Source organism: Hoplias malabaricus, chromosome 14, assembly GCF_029633855.1.
Source record: "Hoplias malabaricus isolate fHopMal1 chromosome 14, fHopMal1.hap1, whole genome shotgun sequence".
NCBI lineage: Eukaryota > Metazoa > Chordata > Actinopteri > Characiformes > Erythrinidae > Hoplias > Hoplias malabaricus.
The window spans coordinates 3,031,151-3,048,650 of record NC_089813.1 but is presented as its reverse complement, the minus strand read 5'-3'; the positions used below and the strand labels follow the sequence as shown (position 1 = coordinate 3,048,650).

At 46.3% G+C, this 17,500-nt stretch overlaps 2 protein-coding genes across 3 annotated transcripts in view; one reads left to right on the top strand and one right to left on the bottom strand.

Annotated features, from left to right (window-relative positions):
• golga1 (golgin A1) overlaps positions 1–1,001 on the bottom strand; it is a 19,274-nt gene extending 18,273 nt beyond the window's left edge. For both annotated transcript variants that reach the window (XM_066643959.1, XM_066643960.1), the window contains exon 1: positions 836–1,001. The gene's annotated coding sequence lies outside the window, so the exon portion shown is untranslated. The remainder of the gene's footprint in view (positions 1–835) is intronic.
• Positions 1,002–4,434: 3,433 nt separating this feature from the next.
• Positions 4,435–17,500, top strand: part of si:ch211-158d24.2 (multiple epidermal growth factor-like domains protein 9) — a 34,859-nt gene continuing 21,793 nt past the window's right edge. Inside the window, 2 exon segments of the mRNA XM_066644037.1 lie at positions 4,435–4,848; positions 14,086–14,284. Of these exon segments, the coding sequence (XP_066500134.1) occupies positions 4,617–4,848; positions 14,086–14,284 (431 nt within the window). The 5' untranslated portion in view covers positions 4,435–4,616.

Sequence of the window (17,500 nt, the reverse complement as noted above, 5' to 3'; positions counted from 1 at the left end):
GAGACCGGGAGTCCCTAGAGACGCCCTGATTCCTCTGATGTTGAAAATCTGCACTGAGTAAAGTGAATGGGGTGTATTTTGATTGTGCAGCCGTGCCACATTTAATACACCCTCTGATATGTATCCTGAGGACTGACGTACAGACTTCACCCAGTCAGAGAAGATAAACACAAACCTCGGCTAAATCTCAAATGACTCCCTAGTCCCTACGTAGGGCAGTAGAATCAAAGTTTCTGAACCCAAACCCTTACCGTACTCACCATTCCTATAATAACACTAACCAACGGCCATAAAATACTGACATTTGGGCCTCTAACGGATACAAATACTGTACTCTTTACGCGCAGAAAGTACAACTCTATCATCTGAAATAGGGCCCTCGGTAGGGAGTAGGGAGCAACTTCAGCAAATTGAGACGCGCCCTGCATTACACTCTGAGCAGAGCTCACACAATGCCATATTAAAGCTAGGGTTGCAGTGTTAATAATTCATTTTAACGGCGTGGTTGTATGTCCCAGCCTACTTTAAGTACTGTTAGTAACTAAAAACACGGAAATATAAGAAAATAAGCCGCTGTCATATTGAGCTACAATGATTTAAAGGTCGCCAAGCCATTAGAAGGCCAAGCTAAAGCTAACTCACGGTTCTTATTTGTCCGTGGTTTACTTTAACCATCATTTCCTCCTTAAATACACACGTACGTGCCCTAAAATAACTGCTGAAGGGTTAACGTTAAAGCCATTTAAGGTGGAACTGAAAAAATCCATTTCGAAATCAACTTCAGCTGCAGCAGAGCCTGGAGCTAGCGGTGTTATTGGCTTTAAAACGCCTTTACCTTCAGCTCCGACCCTGCGACACACAACTAATGTCCCTCCTCCGTCAACTGGGAGCTGCTTTAAATCGCTGTGTCCCACAGAAAAGCTCGTATTCTCCCTTTAATTCCGTCCACTCGGCGATGTGTCTGTTGTATTTGCGAAGGAACTTCACCACGTCACCACATTTGGCGTGACGTGTCGGAGGCCACGGCCTCCACTGATTGGTCCATGTGAGAAGAGGCGGCTCTACTGAGTCGCCAGTCACAGGACGCGTTCCAATAAGGCGCTCTGAATCCTTGTGCACTAATAAGTGCACACTAACTATTGAAAATCCAGTGTGTACAATCCCCTTAGGAAAGCATTGACCAATAGATTAGGACACTCGGGCGCAGTCACACGAGCCTAAAATCAGCATGCCCAGTGCCAAGTGCTGGCTAGTGGGGTATAAATTGATTGAGGACACAGCATTGCAGAAAGAGCACTATGTAACTTCCGGAGGAGGGTAAGAAACCACCCCCTGCTTCCCCCAACCTCATTATTGTCAGTAGATTCATTCATTTCATTTCCATTCATATCTGTGACCCTTATCCAGTTCAGGGTCGCGGTGGGTCCAGAGCCTACCTGGAATCATTGGGCGCAAAGCGGGAATACACCCTAGAGGGGGCGCCAGTCCTTTACAGGGCAGCACACACTCACACACTCACTCACACACTCACACTTACGGACACTTTTGAGTCGCCAATCCACCTATCAACGTGTGTTTTTGGACTGTGGGAGGAAACCGGAGCACCCGGAGGAAACCCACGCAGACACAGGGAGAACACACCACACTCCTCACAGACAGTCACCCGGAGGAAACCCACGCGGACACAAAGAGAACACACCACACTCCTCACAGACAGTCACCCGGAGGAAACCCACGCAGACACAGGGAGAACACACCACACTCCTCACAGACAGTCACCCGGAGGAAACCCACGCAGACACAGAGAGAACACACCACACTCCTCACAGACAGTCACCCGGAGCGGGAATCAAACCCACAACCTCCAGGTCTCTGTCACTTTGTTATTGTAGTTCCCCAACCTAGCCACCAGAGGTCGTGCTGACACCCCATATGCCATTTAACGCCTTAGTGCATTAGTTAGAGTGACATCCAGTAGCCAAGCATAGGAATCACATCAACAAAGTGCTATTTTCACAATATGAAATATTTTAATCATGTTTTCCAGCCTTTAACGATGAAATAAAAATGCCATATGCACCTTTTAACGAGGTCAGGTACTGACAATGGATCATGAACACAACCCCGTCTCGTTCATTGTCTCCCAAAGGCTAAGGATGGAGCTTCACTGCAGAGAACACAGCTCCACTGCTCCACAGCCCAAAGCTGGGGGCTTTCCACGGGTGGTTACCCATTCTACTAGCAAGTCTTTCTCAGTGGAGAGTGCCCTTACTCCTCTGTCATGTCCTGAACTTGTGGATTGAGACTTGAGCTCCAGGGCACTGATCTGGTTACAGGTCACGTTGTGCATTTCTGAGCACCTACAGCGGTATGAAATATTTAAATGGTGTTGGACTCTTCAGTGAGCCCTACACTGAGCGTGGCCTATTTAGAAAAGCCCTCGAGTCCACGTTTCTCTGGGGGGCTGGACATGATGCTTTCAACCATGAGGAGATTTCCAGAACAGGGAAGAGAACATGACATACGGAGATGGAGTAAACAAACATCAGGGGATTCAGGAGGGACCACCGACAGAACTGCACACTTATTATTGTCGTTGTAGAGTCCTACATTCAGCAGAGTGAACGAGGTCATACTTGAGTGAAAGTGACGCCGCCTAGTGGTCATATAAACGTATGAAGTGTAAGGTTCATAACCACAACAAAGCTGACAAATCTGATCTAACTATGTTTACCCACTGTTATCAGCCCCACAGCGGTCTCAGGGTCCTGGGTTTAAGCCCCACCTCGGGTCACTGTCGGTGGGGAGTTTATTGTGTTTTCCCTGTGTCTGCATAGGTTTCCTCCTGGTGCATCACAACTGATCGCTGTTTTAAAACTCATGAATAGCTTCCACATCAGGACGAGAGAGCTGAAGGGCATTACGTTTTGTAGCTAACTGAGAAACCCTGCTTTGTTAAATACCCCCACCCTCAGGTCAGTGATGTTACTGCATTGTTTATAATCTGTGTTATAAGATGTAGTAACAAATATAGATATCCACAAAGCGTTATTCTGCAGTTACTCAAACAGCCAAGAGATGGCGCTGAAGGCTTTCACACTATTAACCAAAGAGTGGAGGCCGTTTAAAACCGCAAAGTAAGAGCCAAAGCCTCTAAAACATCCATTTAAAACATTTACAACTTCCTTTTTTTCTTGGAGGGACCAGAAAACCACAGTTTTGAAACTCCCAAACCTCCAGTTACTTAACGCTTCCTGTCTTGTATTTACAGTGCATGTGATATATGGCATTTGTAGAGTTTAAGAGGACATTTTCACTATTTAAGCAACGGACTTCAACGGTCAAAATGGAAAGAACACACCCTTCTCTCAGACAGTGACCTGAGACCTACAACCCCAGGGCTTTAGAACTGTGTGGTAGCGACACCGACACCATCCCTCCTGGTTCTGGTTAAGCATGAAATGCACAGGGGTCGTTTACAGTGTGAGAAAAGGTCACCTGCACTTTCTAAAGTGGCTTGTTATTTTTGTCCCCAACACTTTCTGAAACTACTTTCTCCCAAAATATTAGAATTGCTTTGGAAGGTGGGTACTGAGACATTGACTTACTATAAACAAGCAAGTTACTTATGCCACCAGTAGGCCGCGAATGCAGAAAGGAAGCAAGCGACCAGGCAATATTTGGGCTTGGCTGTGTACCGAGATCCAGGGACACCACAGGAGCAATGTTGACCTAAGAAACATCTGTGGAATTGGGACTAAAACCATACGGAGCAGTGGTATTGGGTCTAACCTGCTTGTTTCAGTCAAAATTAAACTAATATCATGTTGCCACACAATAAAAACATAATTTTCACACAGTTCTGAGGTAAAAAAAAAAAAAACTGCATGAAATGAAACATTAATTTTATTAAAATGAATGTTTAAAAAAAGGTGTTTGATATTCAATTTATAAAAATGTAAATAACAGAAAAGGAACATATAATGAGTGATTTAATTTCAACATATGATACTTTAAGCAAGAGGGGAAAACGTAGCCTAAGGTTTCACAGTGAATTAAATTTATGCTAGCGACCACAATGAAACAGCTTTCCTACTTTATTATAAAATATTACTTTGTGTAAAACATATACATAGAGACAGCTACTTTATTGTATAAATCATGACATGTGTCTGAAATATGAAATTACTTAATACAAATAAGAGAAAAAACAAAAAATCTGAAAAGAACCGTTAGCATTTCGCTACATATCGCAACGCTGCGGGGTCAGGACCAATCAGAAACCAACGCATTGTCTCAGCGGTGACTCAGCGACGAGCCAGCGCTGAGGCAGCGGCGCGCTGTGATTGGTCGGTTGCGACGCTCGCTTCACTGTACGCTGTTGTGACGGGGGCTGGAGCACCTTGCGGTGGATAGAGAGCCATTGAGAAAAAGGGAAGGGGGCGAATATTTTCTCCCGGTCATGGTGGAGTGAGAGCGGGCAGCGGCTGGATTATCGCTGGAGGAAAACCCCCAAATACAGCACCCCTCCATGGGCGTCGGAGGAGGGTGGGCGCGGATCGGAGAAGGCCCGGACTGAGTGAGAGAGGAGCTTTGTTCACATCTCGACCCCAATCATGTTTGTCCTGGTTTTTGTGTTTGTGAGCCTGGGTTTGACGGAGGCTGCGGTTAACGGACCGAACCCGGCCTTTAAAGCCGTCTTGCCTTCACCCATCCCGGCCACAGACAGGTCCTCGTCGCGGGGGTCCACCCTGGAGCCCCCCAGCAGAACCGGGCTCCAGAAAACAGCCCAGAGCCTTGTGTCTGAGAGAGCTCAATCACAATCACAAGCCATGGAGAACGGCCAAGGTGAGTACATTCGATAGACCTCCATTCTGTGCTTTCCACCAGTGCAGATCATCTCTCCATCATCAGCACCATCTCCTGTTTTGTGATGGACGTGATGGCTGCGTCTGCAGCAGAGCTACACCCTAAAAGCGCTTCATTCGGGGCTCTACATGTAGCAGATTTATTGCATACATGGTTCTCTGCCTGTAAACGATTGTTTTCCTCATGGCACACGTTAAAGGACCTAAAAGGGGTTTATCACTAAAGGCAGGGGAACCATAGGGTTCTGTGGATTACGGGGTTAAACGTCTCTCCATGACGGTAAACCTGTTGTGGACAAACCTTTGTAAAAAGAGCAGTAAAGGTCCCTCAGTTCCGTAAAACGGTCCCTCAAGGGTTCTGTGTAGAACCATTAACACCTGAAGAACCACAGAAATGCCTATATCCTCTTTATACATAAGGCATAGCACCAGCAAGGGTTCCACTCCACTACTGATGCAAAGTAAAGAACCTCCATTTTATTACCACTTTGAGGGTTCTACTTAGAACCATTCATTTTATATAGAATTGTTCCCATTACTTTTCAGATTGATAATGAGTTGTCTATGGTTCTACGTTCCACCTTTTGTGGAACTATAGGGTTCTTGTGTTTAAACAAACTGGACGCCATAACAATGAAGGAACCCCAATACAGAACCATGTTCTCCGTTCATCTGAAGGACCATTTCACCATGCAGAGAACCATGTCAGCATGGAAGTGGTCTATATTCAGTGCATGGTTCTAAATAGAACCTGTGACTTTACTGAAGAACCCTTACTTAAGAGTAAACAACATAGAACCCGTTTTGCTAAGAACATATGCAGCCCACACATCTTCAAGGGTTCTGCGGTAAAGGCAACGGTTCTGTTTAGAACCAACAGTTCAGTGTGGAGATTGTTCCTCGGATTGATGGAGCATGCACAGGCTTAGATAGCACCTTTGGGAAAATGGGATATGAGATCTCGGATGTGAAATCCAGAAGAACCGAGTTTTGGTGTGGCGTAGAACCGCTTTCTAAAGGTGCTCTATAGATCAATAGAGTCATAAACATCCATCCGTCGATCTGAAGAACGGTTTCACCATGTCATCACACTGATGAGTCTCTACAGAGGGCATGGTTCTAGGGGATTCTTTGGCTTTACTACAGAACCCAAGGAGAACCTTCTTTTTAAAGAGGATATAAACAGGACACGCCCCACTCTCAACGGCGCTGACCAGTGTCCTTAAGTGCAGACACTCTCCAGAAAAGGGCAGGCCTCAGCCCTGATTTTAAGGGGACCTTTATTATGCCATTAGCACCAGCCAAGCTTTTTACTGACATCGTACCCCATCATCATCATCATCATCATCAATCTAGACCCCCCACAGCGCTCCACGCATCAGCTGCAACAGAGGGAACAGCCCCCGGACGGACCCTGCGCTGTCGCCCTGCTGTTCCCCTTGTGTCCTTTAATCAAACAGAAGGGTTTGACATTGTAGATGAAGCTCTCTTCGACACCATTTCAGTTTTCTGAGGGTTGCAGTTTCGAACCCTGCCTCGGGTCACTGTCCGAGAGGAATGAGGTGTGTGCTCCTGTGTTTGCATTGTGTCCTCTGGGTGTTCCAGGTTTCTCCCACAGTCCAAACACACATTGTTTGTAGTATGAATGTGTGAGTGACTGGGTGATTGTGTGAGTGCCTGAGTGATTATGTGAATGACTGGGTGAATGTGTGAGTGACTGGGTGATTGTGTGAGTGCCTGAGTGATTATGTGAATGACTGGGTGAATGTGTGGGTGCCTGAGTGATTATGTGAATGACTGGGTGAATGTGTGGGTGCCTGAGTGATTATGTGAATGACTGGGTGAATGTGTGAGTGACTGGGTGATTGTGTGAGTGACTGGGTGACTGAGTGAATGACTGTGTGATTGTGTGAGTGACTGGGTGATTGTGTGAGTGCCTGAGTGATTATGTGAGTGACTGGGTGAGTGTGTGAGTGACTGGGTGAGTGTGTGAGTGACTGGGTGAGTATGTGAGTGACTGGGTTATTGTGTGAGTGCCTGAGTGATTATGTGAATGACTGAGTGATTGTGTGAGTGACTGGGTAAATGTGTGAGTGACTGGGTAAATGTGTGAGTGACTGGGTGAGTGTGAGTGACTGGGTGATTGTATGAGTGACTGGGTAAATGTGTGAGTGAATGGGTAAGTGTGTGAATGACTGGGAGAGTGTGTGAGTGACTGGGTTTGTGTGTGAGTGACTGGGTGAGTGTGTGAGTAACTGGGTGAGTGTGGGAATTACTGGGTGAGTGTGGGAATTACTGGGTGAGTGTGTGAGGGACTGGGTGAGTGTGTGAATGACTGGGTGTGTATGTGTGTGACTGGGTGATTGTGTGAGTGACTGAGTGAGTGTGTGAGTGACTGAGTGAGTGTGTGAGTGACTGAGTGAGTGTGTGAGTGACCGGGTGAGTGTGTGTGTGTGACTGGGTGAGTGTGTGTGTGTGACTGGGTGAGTGTGTGAGGGACTGGGTGAGTGTGTGAATGACTGGGTGTGTATGTGTGTGACTGGGTGAGTGTGTGAATGACTGTGTGAGTGACTGGGTGAGTGTGTGAAACTGTCCACAGGTGTGTGTGTGTGTGTGTGAGTGACTGGGTGAAGTTCGAATGGGGTTCGAGTCCTAGCTCAGACAGGACATCACGCTTGACCCACAAATGTCCCTGGGAAAGACTCCTAACCCTGTGTTATGTGTAAGTGTCTGCTTTAGAAAACTACAACAGCAGCTGTGTAAACACTCTTCATCTGCTGCTGCTACAAGGTGTAGACGCTATGAACGAATTAAATACTAATGGACGCTACACTGTGCTCATGGTCACCTTCTCTCGTCCCAGACCTTTACAGCCATTTCATATCAGTCATCATCAGGTTAAGTCCTCTATTAACGAAGGCTGGACTTAAATGGACTCACTCTATTTGGCCTTTCCTGAGGAAACCCCCCAGCTCCTGGAATTCCTTTAGGCCAAAGCACTTGTAGATTATTCCATAAACCAATTACGTGTCTCAGGTTTGGGCTCCTGCCGGGGGTCTTTACTCAGAGCTGCTAATGAAGCTGTCACTGTCTCGTAGCCGTGGCGTATGTCTAATTTATGATCTGGAGGCTGCGGCACTTAAAGGAGTGTCCGGTGTTTTTTTGCTCTCCTGTCTGCAGCTCACGGCTGATTACCTCCGCCTGGTTCCTCTGGGTTTAGCAGAAAGGAGCAGAAACACATCGACTGAGAGAACACTCACAATGGAAACCAAAGGGCAGGTGCTGAAGCAGCTATCAGTCCTCCTTTATGGTACGAATCAGTGAGCTGGATGTTAATTTCGGCCACTCCATGTGGGGGGCCCACTCCGTTTGCTTCTAGATGGTTGCTAATGTATTCCAGGTGGTTGCTAAGGTGTTTTTGGTGGTTGCTATAGTGGTTGTTAAGCATTACTAAGTGCTGTGGAGTTATGAAGGTGGTAGTCCCAGCCACAGATGTCAGGATTCTGTCAGTTGCATTCTGATTGGCTCTCTGTACCTTCGTGTTTACACACTTCCGTGTAACATTTTTGAACAGAGTTGTGATTGGTCATTTTGCTCACTCACATTTCTTTTCCTGCAGTAGTAGGCAGCTCTTGGCCATGTTAAGTGGCGAAAGGTACAGCTGGCATTGCAAGATTATGAAGATGGTATCCCAGGTGGTTGCTAAAGCAGTTTCTATGCTATTTTTGGTTGTTGCTAAGTATGAGCAATGTTGGTGCTGTGTTGCTTTTAGGTGGTTGCCAAAGTATTTCAGGTGGTTGTTAATGTGTTCCGGGTGGTTGCTAAACATTGCCAAATGGTGGTGTGCTCGTCACTCAGATTTCTTTTCCTGCAGTAGTAGGCAGCTCTTGGCCATGTTAAGTGGCGAAAGGTATCACTGGCGTTGCAAGACTATGAAGATGGTATCCCAGGTGGTTGCTAGAGCCGTTGTTATGCTATTTCTGGTGGTTGCTAAGTGTGAGCGTTGGTGGTGGTGTTTTTAGGTAGTGGCTAATGTATTTCAGGTGGTTGTTAATGTATTCCACATGGTATTGTTACGTGATGGTGTTACCCACATGGACGACTGCCACCCTTTACTGCACCATTGGTGATACTTGTGTGGCAGCCCATGACGATTTGGCAGAACTAAGCTGGCCTCGTCTTTCTTGCTAAGTACAGTATAACATATCTTTCTTGTTAGTAGGAACTGACCATGTAGTTAGTGGTAACTGACCTTTCCACAGAGACGTAGACAGGTTTTATCTGTGATCTGGAGCAGCCCTAAAGAGGCCACGGTCACAAATACAGCTGAACTCTACGGTGACCCTGGCTATTATTCCTATTGGACAAGGCCGTAATCTGGAGACAATAGCAGTAAAAGTATAGACTAAGCCTGTTTTTATTACCAGCCTGGGGCCCTTTTAAGGGGGATGTAGGGGGGGCGACCAAACGTCATCTCCTATCTTTGGCTGGACACTTGAGGAGGTTTCATACGGAAATGAAATGGAGCCTTTATCACATCCCGTAAACAGTGACCAAAAGTATTTGGACACCTGCCCAACCAGCCTTCAGTAAGAAAGAGTGTTTAACTGTCGGTTTGTTCCACATTTGCTGCAGTTATGTTACAAGAGATAAACTAGATCTTCAGTGAATCATCTCTGACGTCCACCGCAAACCTATTGGATCGTCACTACTGAGAACGCAGTCCCACAGCTCAACACCTCACTGCACTGAGGCTTCATACTGACCCCCTTTGACCTTAGGGTCATGTGTGCAGCTGCTCTGGAGCGTCCCGATTCATGCTTCCCTACAGAGATTACACACACTGCGACTGTTTCAGTAATTATAAAGGGAGTCTACACACTTTAGGACGTTACGGCTCCTGCTAACACTGATTTAGAAAATCAGCTCTCACTCGTTTACACGAGGAATTGACCTCAGCTGTGGAGAGGCAGGTTCCAGGTGTTAGTGTTTTATTGTCAACACTAAATGTTGTCAAGAGAAACAAGCCCCACCCCTTTTCTCCCTCATACACAATAAAGGCTGCTGTAATAACCAGTGAAACCTTAGGTTTAAACCCACAACACATAAAAACTAAATAACATTCAGCTCCTCCACAGGCTCTGTTAAGAGTCCTAACTTTCATAAACTCAGTAATAACAAGCAGAGTGCATTTCCTGACGAAAACACAGAATGCTGTCGCAGATTTAGTGGTGCCCAGGTGTTGCTAGGACTTTCCAGGCAGTGGCTAGGCTTTTGCTACATGTTTTTGTTAAGTATTTGCTATGGTATTTCAAGTGGTTGGTAAGGTGTTCCAGGTGGTTACTATGGAAGTTGCTATGACATTTTATGTGGTTTATTAATGTTTGCAATTGTGGTTGATATGATGTCCCAAGTTGTTGTTATGGTGGTTGCTATGGTAGTTTAGGTTGTTACTAAGGTGTTCCAGGTGGATGCTATGGCTTTTATTGTGGTATTTCAGGTGGTTGCTATGGTTTTCCAGGTGGTTGCTAGGGCATTCCAGGTGGTTAATATGGCAGTTGTTATGATATTTTAGGTGGTTGCTTATGTGTTTCAAGTGATTACTATAATGTCCTAGGTGTTTGCAATGGTGGTTGCTATGATGTCCCAGTTGGTCACTATGGGGGTTGCTATGGTAGCCTAGGTGGTTACTAAAGTATTTCAGGTGGATGCTATGGTTGTTGTTGTTAATGTGTTTTTTCCAGTCAACATTTCTGCTTATGATTTTATGTCAGAGTGAATCTGACCTATATATGAACAGCTGTGTATTTGATGGTGAGATACACTCCCTGAACTCTTTACTCTGTGTGTCTGTGTATGTGCGTGCGTGTGTGCGTGCGCGCGTGTTTGTGTGTGTGTGTATATAGTCCTTCTCTGATCTCCTTGAGCTAATGAACAGATGGGGGTACTCACCTTCTTGTGTAAACAAAGGAATTTTAGAACATGTTAATGCTCTCTCTCTCTCTTTCACACAAACACAAACACACACACACACACACACACACACACACACGTAAACACAGTCCTGGAAACTCCTGTTTCTTTCCTCTGATATCCTCATATCTCCTGAGAAAATACAGACTGGTATTTAATGGTTGCTTTTGCCTGAAAATAAAAATAGATAAGTGTTCTGCTTAGTTTTTAATGAGCTATGAGTGAATAATGCAAGAGCCCTGGAGGGAGACCCCGAGGACAGTCATTATGTCAGAACAACAACAACAACAACACTGACCTCGGCTTTGCGCTGAAATCCCAGGCTTTATAAAGCTTCAATCATGTTTTTGGGTTATTGTCGTTAGTATTACTGTTATATCCAGAGGAGGGGAGCAGTTCCCAGACAGTAACCTCATTTACATGTGTGTGTGTGTGTGTGTGTGTGTAGGCTCTAAGCCTCTTAGCCGGTCCCTCCGTGGGTCCCCTTAGGGCCTGGAGGTGTTTATTCAGACACTCAGAGGTAGCTGCCGCATACAAATCATGTGTTTTCTCTTCGGCAGGTGTACCTTCAGGTGACCTTTCTATAAGTGCATTGTGGGACATATGCTAATGAGGTTGGCAATGAGTGGTGCTAGCATGTGCAGGATTGTGTCGAATTGGAAAACAGATCTGAATTTGATTTGATTCTCTAATCCAGCGTTAGTTTTACTGTGTGTGTACAGAAAGTTTCCGACTGTCATAAACAACTCAACATAAGTGGGTGTCAACACGCTTGGAGGAGAACACTAATTGTGGCTCGATACATGCACGAGCTAGAGTCAAACTGCATGATTCTTTTGTTCATTTATCTTCTGTAAGTGTGCCTCCTGATCAAAGAAGCCCGAGACCCCGGAGCGGAGGGGAAGAAAGACAACCTGCAGCACCCAACGTGCGGCTCTTGAAAACCGACTCAGACAATCGCATGGTGTTTGCGGTGTATTTGGTGTCATTATCTTTTCTGAATTAGTGGTCCGTTACTGACCACTGGACAGTGGTGGGCTAGATATTCCAACTTGTTTGTAACACGCAATGACACTTTTTATCCTGGGTTTAGAATTTAATTTCTTAGGCCCCTTCCACATATATCTGGATATTTGTTTTATTCATATCCAGGGTTTTGTCTGCGTTTTGCCCTCCAGTGTGATCACTGAAAATGGTGAGGATTATGGTGGAGCTTTTTGACAACCTTTTTACCGACAAAACACAGCTTTTTCATTCATTCATTCATTATCTGTAAGCGCTTATCCAGTTCAGGGTCGCGGTGGGTCCAGAGCCTACCTGGAATCATTGGGCGCAAGGCGGGAACACACCCTGAAGGGGGCGCCACTCCCTCACAGGGCAAACACAGCTTTTTGAAAAGGCTAATGTCACACAGTGTGTCTCTGGCTGAATTTCAAACAGCTCCTCACTCCCTAAACAGTGAAGGGCATCCGTCATAAACTACACGCTACACACACACAGACAGCACTAGACTTCAGATTCACACAGATGAATAAATATAAATTATTGTATTATGTATAATATGTAATACATTTTTAAGGTCTAGATTCAGTCGTTTCACGACGTGTGTAGTGCACTACAGAGGGAGCATGGAGTGAATTGGGATTAAACCTGTGATTCTCTCATTGTTCGTGGTGTTTTGATGTCTCTCTTTAAGCGCTACTATGGCCCCCTGCTGGACTGGCATGATTGTACTGTATTTGTCTGGACGGGGTATTTTCAAAAACGGAGAGAGGTAAATCTCTGTGTTGGCGGGGCTTTGGAGTTCAAGGACGTAGGAGATGTCTGTGCATTAAAAAAATCTATTTTAAGAATTTATAAGGCTTTTAAATAATTGATGGGAGGTCTGGGCCCTGTGATGTCCTGGTTATAAATTCTGTGGCAGAAAAACAGTCGTTCGTAATCAGTCCGCAGGAATTAGGCCAGTGTAATTGAAAAGGATTGCCCGGAAATTCTCTTTTGATTTATTTGTGATTGCCATGGATTTGTAATTACTGTCACATCCTCTGCACCCCGTGTTGTTGCTGCTCTGTTTTTTTTGGGGGTGGATGAGGATCGAAATTCCTTTGTTTTACTGAAACTCAGACACAAATCTGCTTTTCCAGCCTCTGCTTTGTGTTACTGAGGAAACCAACGCGCTCTCTCGGCCAAGCCGCGCTCACACTCCTCCTCGTCCGAGCGCTAGACTCTCTGCCTCTCGCCGCGGAATTTGTCATGTTAATTTAATGAGGGATCAGAGACACGGCGGCAGACTGGACGCTTTCATGTAGCAGAGCTGGCCCAGATCCGCGAGACTGAGAGCAGAGATCAAACACCGCGGAGATACACAGTGTAAACAGAAACAAACGGACACTGCACGGTCAACAACACCTGCTTAACGGCTAATTCTGTTAGCTAATATACGACTGCGTTGGTTAGCTGAGTAACGAGGCCCAGTCATGAGTGCAGTGTAACTCAGCACAGGAGGCTGTTAGTGGATGTAACTGAAATAACACAGGGTTCTCCTCCAAGCGTGTTGAGGTGCAGTGCTGTTGTGTCCTTGACAGTGAATGGAGGCCAGGAGCTGTAACTACAGCGAGAGAGAGAGATGGAGAGAAATAGAGGAGAGAGAGAAATAGAGCAAGAAGAGAGAGAGAAATAGAGCAAAAAGAGAGAGAGAGAAATAGAGGAGAGAGAGAAATAGAGAAAAAAGAGAGAGAGAGAGAAATAGAGGAGAAAGAGACAGAAAGAAGTGAGTGAGAGAGAAATAGAGGCGAGAGAATAGAGAGAGGGGAGACAATGGTAGAGAGTTGGAGAGAGTCTCTCCTCACTGTTCGCTTAGTCTCTCTCTCTCTCTCTCTCTCTTTCTCTCTCTCTCTCTCTCACAAACACACACACACACACACACACACACACACACAGTAACAGCTGCTGCTCCCGCTGAATTACACACTTTCAAACAGGCAGTGGTGGTCTGCAGCTGGGATTTCTGCAGTGGTGCGACTGTCGTATTCTGATCACAGTGCATCACAACGTGATCCGATCACCAGAAAGGCATCTTAATGCCAGGGGCGGACAGGGCCTGAGGGTCAGCGACAGACAGGGTGGACAGTTACGGACGGCTGTGATATCACTGTGGACTGAGCTCACGACATCCTAATGATTATGATCACATTTGGTAACATTTCTAACCATCTCTCTCTCTCTCTCTCTCTCTCTCTCTCAGATCTGGTGTGTAACTGCAGTGCTGAGGGGGTGCTGGAGCCGGACGAGTGTGACCGGGACACGGGGCAGTGTGTGTGTGTGTTGGGCTACACCGGGCTGCAGTGTGAGGAGTGTGAGGAAGACCACTTCACCAACGGCACGGACGGCTGTCTACCCTGTGGCTGCGACTCGTTCGGCGCGGTCAGCCCGGGCTGTGACAGGTGAGGGGCATTATGGGTAACGTAGTCTGTTCATGAGAAGCGTAACAGCTTTGCACCATTGCTGGCACAAATACCCCTCTGTGTCCACACTGGGGGCACCTCAGAGTCAAAGGGGTGGTCATACCCTGTCCATCATTCACCTTTTGACTTTCTGACCCCACCTTCATTCAGCCGCTGCTTACACTTCCCCCCCGTCATTTGTGTTTAATGGAGGTAAATTCCATTAGAGCTGCTTTCCTAATGTGATCCTGCTTAGACTGTCTGAACCTACCTATCTGTCTGCTACACACACACACACACACACACACACACACACAGAGCGAATGATCTTTCCAATTATCACAGATTAGCCCAGCTTCGCTCCTTCTGCCACCCGCTCCACTAAATCCTCAGCCGAGTTTGGGCAATGCCTCAAATCCGAGAATTCCTGTAGTGATTTTCCAAGGATTTTAATCAGGAAAACATGGCATGGCTTTAAACTCTGGTCCTGCATTTGATCATCATCTGCGATGACTCTGCTCAGGGTTAATATCCCATTCCACCTCATGTGATTGGATGGGGGACCCCTGAGATCATGTATCCGGGTTCAGTGCGAGGTATTCCCCTGCTTAAGGGCAAGGCCTCCCTGCTCCAGGTTGGAGTTTCCCCTCGTGACTTCCTAACATCACCGGAGGCTGGATGTGTGGAGCAGACACAAACTGCTTTATTTTCATTCAGAAGCTCCACATTTTTTAAGTTTTTTAACTCGAGTTGTTTAGTTTTGTAGCACTGTCAGTCTGCGTTTACTTTCATGCAGTTAGCGCCCTCCCGAATTTAGAGTCGGTTCCACCTACAGTGATCGGAAACAGCATAAATAAGTCAACATTAAAAAGGTATGGAGCAGGAATTGAACAACGTCCTCAACACCTTTCATGTTTTTCATCATCCAGAGGACTCTCCACCGTCTAAACGCCTCCAAATACCGTTTCTCGTGGCTCAGCCAGCGACGCACAAAGAGAGAATGCCTAAGCCATTTCGGGCCGAAACCCTTAGCCCACATTCTTTCCCCGTTTAAGGAGTTAGATCTATGTATAAACACTGGACCTTTTTCCCAGTGTGCATACACACGGAGAGCAGCAAATGGTGAGGAAACATCCTAGGAATATTACATGGTGTTTAATAAGCCTTTAATAATGAGGGATAATGAGGTAGTATCTTTAAATCAAGATGCGTTTTGTCTAAATGTGGCCCACTGTGAATTAATGACTAACATCTTAGTGTCTCGTGAACAGACTTCCCCAGTTTAGTGATTTAGACCCTGACGCTGATTTGGAGCCCCCTGCCCCCCACAGGCAAGTGTGTGTGAGCCCTGAGAAACACATTTAAGGGGTCACAGAGTGCAGCGTCCAGATTAGACGAGCTCAGGAAGCAGCAGCCGGCTCCTGTGATCCTCCGTGTTGTGCTACATTAGCTCTAAGTAATTGGCTTTAATCGGGCAACCCCCCTAAGTCATGGCAGGCGTGTACTGGGTGCAACAGGACATCTTAGAACTCGTCATTCAACATCAGGCCCGATGTTTATGTGGCTCAGTGCCATCAGAGTCTCACTGAAATGTTCCAGCATGTAGAGTTCAGCCTGCTGAGAAGAGATAAAGGCAGCAACAAGTGATAAAATCCATATTAATAGCCTTCATTCCAGTCATTCCCTCATTGCTCCTTAGCAGCTCACCATGGTGTCCCCGCATCTCACACAGAGAGGGACAACTGTGTCCTGTGTAGACTGATGACACAATTAGCTAGGTTAGGTTATAGATGATTAATTACAGCTTCATTTTATCATAATGAAGCGTTTCTTACAACTGTGTGACTACAGGTGATCACTGTTAAACAGGAAGTCCGCGATTGCAGGCAAACTCAGTTCCCTCTGGTTTGTTTACGTTCAGAAGCTTAACAGAGAATGAGAGTCCCTCAGTGGCTCTTTTGACTGACCACCTGAAAGATATGTCCTGTGTCACTGATGAAGGACTAGAGGACGAGCGACACACACTGTGCAGCGACAGATGAGCTACTGTCTCTGACTTTACATCTACAAGGTGGACCAACGAGGGAGGAGTGTCTCACAGAGTGGACAGAGAGTGGACACAGTTTTTAAAAACTCCAGGAGACACTGCTGTGTCTGATCCACTCTACACCAGCACAACACACACTAACACACCACCACCACGTCAGTGTCACTGCAGCGCTCAGAATGATCCACCACCACATCACACCTGCTCTGTGCAATGAAGAAAAGGGCACACAAAGTATGCAGAGCAACAGATGCTCTCTAGGCTGTAGATGATTGAGTGTGTGTGTGTATTGGGAGGGGGGTGTTTTTGACTTTAGTTTCTAGAGGAATGAAAATGTTCAGATGTGTGGGAGGATTGTTGTCGTTGTTCCTCTCATTTTTAAAGCTATGTGCAAGAGAGAGAGAGAGAGAGAGAGAGAGAGAGGGGCTGGAGAGAGAGAGAGATGGAGAGAGAGAGAGAGAGAGAGAGATGGAGGGTGAGATGTAGGGAGGGAGGAAAACAGACAAAAAAGGAGAGAGCAGAAAGAGAGGGAAGGGGACACGGAGGGAATGAGACAGTGAGCCAGAGAGCAGAGAGGGAGAGAGAAAGACTTCCTGCTTCCACGGTTGTCATGGCTCTACAGGATCGGGGCGGAGGATGATGCGTCGTCACCATGGCAACAGAGAAAAAAGATGAGAGAGCTAGTGAGGGAGAGAGAGGGGGAGAGAGAGCTCCAGTCGTTGTGTAACACTGACCTAGTTAAGATGCAGCTGATCCGCCTCAGGCTTCCTGAAACATTCATGAAGTGCACACACACACACACACACATGAAGTGTTAGCATTAACATAAGCCAGTGCACAGTGGTCCCAAAAATTATTTGCACAGTTCAGCCACTGGTAAAAGTCCAGTAAAAACCACCATTACATCCAAGTGCACAATAGCTCGTCCCCGTGGGTCCGAATGTACGTGGCGCTGGAGAGAAGCATGCACAGGAAAAAAGAAATAGACACAAAAGAAGATTGTTTACATTTGGGAAAGGATGGTGAATCACCACTTTCTCTCTCTTTCTCCTGCCCCCTCTCTCTCTCTCTCTCTCTCTCCCTCTCCTCTCTCTCTCTCTCTCTCTCCCTCTCTCTCACTCTCTCTCTCCCTCACTCTCTCTCTCTCTCTCTGTCTCTCTCTCTTTCTA